The 6,480-nt window shown below is 39.5% G+C and overlaps 1 protein-coding gene across 1 annotated transcript; it reads left to right on the forward strand.

The window, feature by feature from the left end:
* Positions 1-2: 2 nt before the first annotated feature.
* PDE12 (phosphodiesterase 12) lies at positions 3-5,680 on the forward strand (the record flags this gene model as incomplete). Its single annotated transcript, XM_005868434.2, has 3 exons — positions 3-1,220; positions 2,471-2,549; positions 3,052-5,680. Coding segments are annotated over 3 exons (1,740 nt in total), but the record flags the coding sequence as incomplete, so codon positions are not given.
* Between the last annotated feature and the right edge of the window lie 800 nt (positions 5,681-6,480).

The raw sequence follows: 6,480 nt of genomic DNA on the forward strand, positions 1-6,480 counted from the left end.
CGGCGGTGGACTCGATGGAGCGCGCTGTAGTGCGCTGTGTGCCCTCCGAGCCGAAGCTCAGCCTGTCGTTCTCGTTGGCCGATGGCAGCCACAAGAACATGCAGCGCGACCAGAGCGAGCCGCTGGGTCGAGTCCTCAGCCGGATCGCCACCAACGCCCTTAAAGGCCACGCGAAAGCGGCCGCGGCCAAGAAGAGCCGGAAGAACCGGCCAAACGCCAGCGGCGGCGGAGCCTGTGCGGGGCCTGGGTCTGAGCAGGCGGCGGCCTGCGAGCCCGTGGTGAAGCTGTACTACCGGGAGGAGGCGGTGGCCGAAGATGTGCTCAACGTGGACGCCTGGCAGGACGGTGCGGTGCTGCAGATCGGCGATGTCAAGTACAAGGTGGAGCGCAACCCGCCCGCCTTCACCGAGCTGCAGTTGCCACGGTACATCATGGCCGGCTTCCCGGTGTGCCCCAAGCTCAGCCTCGAGTTTGGGGATCCCGCCGGCTCCCTCTTCCGCTGGTACAGGGAAGCCAAACCGGGATCGGCGGAGCCTGAGGGCGGGGGCCCCTCGTCATTGTCGCCCTCCTCGCCCAGTACTAGCTGGACGAGCACGGGCGTGGACGAGCGCGTCTACACCCCGTCCAATGCCGATATCGGGCTGCGTCTCAAGCTTCATTGCACCCCAGGCAATGGGCAGCGCTTCGGGCCCAGCCGGGAGTTGGAAAGTGTGTGTCCAGTGGAGGCTGGGCCCGGCACTTGCACCTTCGATCACCGGCATCTCTACACGAAGAAGGTGACGGACGACGCGCTCATCCGCACGGTCTCCTACAACATCCTCGCCGACACGTACGCCCAGACCGAGTTTTCGCGGACCATCCTGTACCCGTACTGCGCCCCTTACGCCCTGGAGCTCGACTACCGTCAGAACCTGATCCAGAAGGAACTCACCGGCTACAACGCCGACCTCATCTGTTTGCAGGAGGTTGACCGCTGCGTGTTCACGGACAGCTTGGTGCCGGCCCTCGAGGCCTTTGGGCTGGAGGGCGTGTTTCGAATCAAGCAGCAGGAAGGCCTGGCTACCTTCTACCGAAAGTCCAAGTTCAGCCTCCTTAGCCAGCATGACATTTCTTTCCACGAGGCCCTGCAGTCCGACCCACTTCACAAAGAACTGCTGGAGAAATTAGTGTTGAACCCATCGGCCCAGGAGAGGGTGTTCCAGAGGTCTTCTGTCCTTCAGGTAAAGCAGCTCCGCCAGTCTCTTTACACACTCATCCATGTTTAGGGTCCTGGAAAGGGAGTGTGGGTGGGGCTGCCTGTAATTGGGTGAAACCATCCAGATTTTACTGAAAGGTGTTTGCCCGTGTACCTTCAGCAGGAAGGTTAACCGTCGTTCATTCATTGAGCAAGTACTTAGCACTCCAGTGTGCCAGGCATGCTGCAGGTTGCCTTGAGCAAGACAAACGGGGACTTTATTCGTGCTTATAACCTAGTGGGAGAGATACATGCTAACTACAAGGATAATGGGAATAGCTAATATTTCCTTACCACTTGCCAAGAACTGTTCCGACACGTTCTGAAGTACTTTAGTGTCTGACATGTTTTACAAAGTACTCCATAAATACTAGCTATTATTTTAATTTTTGGTTCATAGTAATCCTGCTATTCCCATTATTTAGATATTAGCCTTCCTATTTTATAAATGGGGAAATGGCCAAGTTTACTTATCCAAGTTCATTAGTCCCTTGGTAGCTGTCCTGGGCATCAGATGGACTGTCACAGTACTCATGTTCAAGTAACCCTTATAGTAGCCTCACACCGTTACACTGCCTGCCTCTTCACCTCACTTCATTCCTCCCGTAGAGTGAGTACAATACAATATTTTGAGAGAGAGTTCACATTACTTTTATTACAGTATATGCAGTGTTATAATTGTTCTATTTTATTATTAGTTATTGTTCATCTCTTACTGTGCCTAATTTATAAATTAAACTTTATCATAGGTATGTATGTATAGGAAAACATAGTGTATATATAGGGTTTGGTACTTTTTGTGGTCTCAGGCATCCACTGAGGATCTTAGAATATATTTCCCATGGATAAGGAGACACTACTGTATTCAAAAACTTTTAGCCCTGGCAGGGTAGCTCAGTTGATTAGAGTGTCATCCTGATATGCTGAAGTTTCGGGTTCCATACCCCGTCAGAGCACAAACAGGAATCAACCAATGAACGAATAATAAATAAGTGGAACAACAAATCAATGTGTTTCGTTTCCTCCCTACCCCTCCTTCTTCCTCCTCTCTCCTTAAAATCAATTTTTAAAAAAAACACCTTTTAACAAAAGTTAAATTTCAGTTATGATTATACTTCATCAGTATGGGAAGGATATAGAATAAAATGTTATTTCATCTTATAGTCTTAGATTTAAAAAACATTCAGGAGATTGGCAGATAGCAACTGAAGTCTTAACACTTTCTGTATGTTTTAGGTTTCTGTTCTTCAGTCTACAAAGGACTCTTCTAAAAAGATATGTGTTGCTAATACCCATCTCTACTGGCATCCCAAAGGTAGGTTTTATTGGTTTTCACAAGTAACTTAAACATGGTAACTTTAGGTCAGTAAAGCTGTTTTACACAAATATATATATTTTTTCTTTAAGTTTTATTGAGATATAATTGACATACAACACTGTACAAGTTTAAGGTGTACAACATAATGACTTGATTTGCATACATTGCAAAAATGATTACCACAACAAACTTATATAAATACCAAAAAAAGGTGGGGGTTTTTTTCTTGTGATGAGAATTTTCAGGATTTATTCTCTTAGCAACTTTCAAATATCGATACAGCAGTGTTAACTATACTCATGTTGTACATTAAATCCTCAGTACTTATTTATCTTATAACTGAAAGTTTGTACCTTTTGACTACCTCTATCTAATCTTTTACACACACAAATACACATCTTGAATGTCACACAAATGCTGTAGTTTGTTTTGTTTCTTGTTTGTTTTAACTTAAAGGCAATTTAAAAGGTACTTACATTAATGTTTTTTATATTCATAGGTGGGTACATTCGTCTCATTCAAATAGCAGTAGCCTTGGCTCACATTAGACATGTCTCATGTGATCTGTATCCTGGCATACCAGTTATATTTTGTGGGGACTTTAATAGTACCCCATCAACAGGAATGTATCATTTTGTCATCAATGGCAACATTCCAGAGGATCATGAAGACTGGGCTTCCTATGGGGAAGAGGAACGATGCAACATGTCTCTTACCCATTTCTTGAAACTGAAAAGTGCTTGTGGTGAACCTGCTTACACAAATTATGTTGGTGGCTTTCATGGATGTCTGGATTACATTTTCATTGACTTAAATGCTTTAGAGGTTGAACAGGTGATTCCACTACCTAGTCATGAAGAAGTTACCACCCACCAGGCCTTACCTAGTGTTTCTCATCCCTCGGATCACATAGCACTTGTATGTGATTTAAAATGGAAATAGATTTGTGTTTAATGGAATTTAAGTCTGCTTTACTAAGAGATATTTAATATGAATCAAAGTTTATGTGTAACCTTCAAAGAGGAAAACTAGACACCAGGTTCTTAGTTCTTACCCTACTAGTTATGTTTTAATGTCTTCATTACATGACTTCATAATCTTTGCATAATATAGTTTCTGTACTCTCCACCCCCCCCCCCCCCCCCCCCTGGAGGAAAAACAAATATATTTATGACTGGCAGGGAACATTGAATTATTGTGTACATTTTATAAATACTTTTTTTTTAGCCTCGCTATTAAGAATTTTGTAAAATACCATTTGAATGATGCTATAATTTTTCTATCATAACACATATTTCCAATTGAATCATGTTTATATAATTAGGGGGGAAATGCATACAAGTTAAGGTGAGAGGCCTAAGTTCTGATATGTGAGAGGAATAACATTAGGGCCTACCTCTACCTCAATTTGGTTAGCAATTTAATACAACTTGAGAACTTTAACAAAAGATTAAAATATTGTTATTGCTTCTCATCTTTCATTTTTCAATTAACATAGTTTCATTCTCTTATTTTTAGGATTTTAGTTGTTAGTACAACTAAATATGGTACAAATGAACATATATGTTTTTTACTGCAGCTCATTTTAATTTTTAGGATGCAAGCACAACTTAATATTCAAAGTGAATAGCAACAAAGTCAACTTTATCCCTTTGTCTTTAAGTACTCTTGCCCATGAAAAGTGTTCATAAATTAACAGAAAGTGACCATGTGATATTAGAGAATACAGCACAATACATTATGAGAAACTGCTGACTGGTGTGGGCTTTAAATTTTGGATGAACTATTGAGCATTTCTGTTAGAAGTATTTTTGAAATTACTGGTTTTACAAATAGAAAAGGGAGTAGTGGGGCTTTTGAAGATCTTGGAAATAAACATCCTTTTATAGGCTTAAGCATTACAATTTGAGTTGCAGGTAAACATTATTATATAATTTATATACTGTAAAAAAATTTTTAATATGAAGCCAAACTTTATAAAATTAGAAATTACAGTTTTACTGAATGGTATCTGGCCTAGAGTGGTAACCAAGCTTTTCTAACTCAATTATCACCATACCTAATTTGTAATACTTTAGCTGTTGTTGTTTTTTTTGATGTTTGGGAAAACTGAAATGTTATCTCATTTCTGCATTTAATTTCCAGCTTAGATATTAAAAGCCCATCCACTTCAAGAAGAGCTCTTTCCACAGTTGTGAGAGCTTTTACTCCAAATTCTTTCATTTTTTTCATCTTAAACCCAACACTGTAAGAACTTTACTCTTGATAAAGTAGCCTATACTTTCATATTCTGCTCACTAGCCATTGTATTTTTAACTCTTAGTTTAGTAAGTTTGAGAATGAGAAGGTTTTACATGCACTTTAGATTGAACTTTGAAGTACTTAAAAGTACTTGAGGGGGGAAATTAAGGTAGCAGTTTCTTGGGATTTTTTTTAGAAAAAGCTATAAATGAAAAATTGATATTACCATATTGTGCTTTCCTAAATAACATTTTTGAGAGCATTTTAACATCAGTTTACAAATACATAAATATTAAAGCCAGAAGCTGATTCTTTTGAAAAAACTTTTTTTTCTTTTTAAAATTTGGTTTTGGTCTGCCTTCAAACAAAGATGTTGACAGGGTCTTACAATAACTTGAGAGAAAACAAAAAGCTTCTAAGTGAAAAGTTGAGAAACACTTTGAAAGAAAAAATTATAACATGATATACTCATGCCCAAGAGAAAAACATATAGGTCCTATTGAACTCTGGTCAGAAAAACTCTAAACACTTATAAAACATTCCACATCTGGAATCTTTAAATTTTTTATTTGCTGACTAAACAGTGTGATCAGATTGTATATAAGCATTTCAGAATAATTGAGTATAGAATATTATAAAGTGCCACATACTCTGATTAAATCTTCAGTATACAGTTATGTTAGTATAATTGGGAGTCCAACGGTAGGGAACACTAAGAAAACTGAATAAATATCATACCAAAATTTCCTTATATTCCAGTTAGAATAAAGCATCATTCAGAAATGTTTGTGTTTAAAGCCATCTTTGTGACTGAATTTTTCAATTATATTTGGATTTTTAGTACATTTAATTTTAATAAAATATGGAAAGTCTAACTCTATGGTGAACCACGTTTTAAGATGTCATTAGTTCTTGCTGTAGGAATTAACATTCTAAAGTTTTATATTGATTATAAATGACTAAGAATATATAGAACACATCCTGTTCTTGAACTTTGGCACAGTTGCTACTTTAGTATACACTGGTAATTCATACTTCATTAGCAAACATTCCTGGCTATAATACAATGTTCTTTAAAATTCTGAATACTAATATCTGTTGTTTCAAATTTCCAAGAGTTTCACTGGGTGATGACTTTTCTGAGAGAATTAAGACCTGATTATCATCAGAATGTGGTGATTTCAGACTGGAAGTAGATCTCTGAGGAACATAATATAAGAGAGAGAGGGTCCAAAGAATACTACTGTGGTAAGAGCTCCTGGTGGAAACTGACACCTTTGGCTCTCATATTCTCCAGCTATGAAATACAGGCAGAAGTTCCCTACAAACTAGTTTGAGACAAAACCAAAACACATACATATTGAAGGGTAAAAGTTTGCACTACTAGTTTATCACAAGACCCACATGGCAACTCAATAGGGAAAATCTTTCCTCTAAAAAATTAGAGTCGCTGTAACAGGTTTGGCTCAGTGGAAAGAGCGTCGGCCTTCGGACTGAGGGGTCCCAGGTTCGATTCCAGTCAAGGGCATGTACCTGGGTTGCTGGCACATCCCCAGTGGGAGATGTGCAGGAGGCAGCTGATCGATGTTTCTCTCTCATCGATGTTTCTAACTATCTCCCTTCCTCTCTGTAAAAAATCAATAAAATATATTTAAAAAAATAAATAAAATAAAAAATTAGAGTCAAC

Source organism: Myotis brandtii, unplaced genomic scaffold (genome assembly GCF_000412655.1).
Source record: "Myotis brandtii unplaced genomic scaffold, ASM41265v1 scaffold268, whole genome shotgun sequence".
NCBI lineage: Eukaryota > Metazoa > Chordata > Mammalia > Chiroptera > Vespertilionidae > Myotis > Myotis brandtii.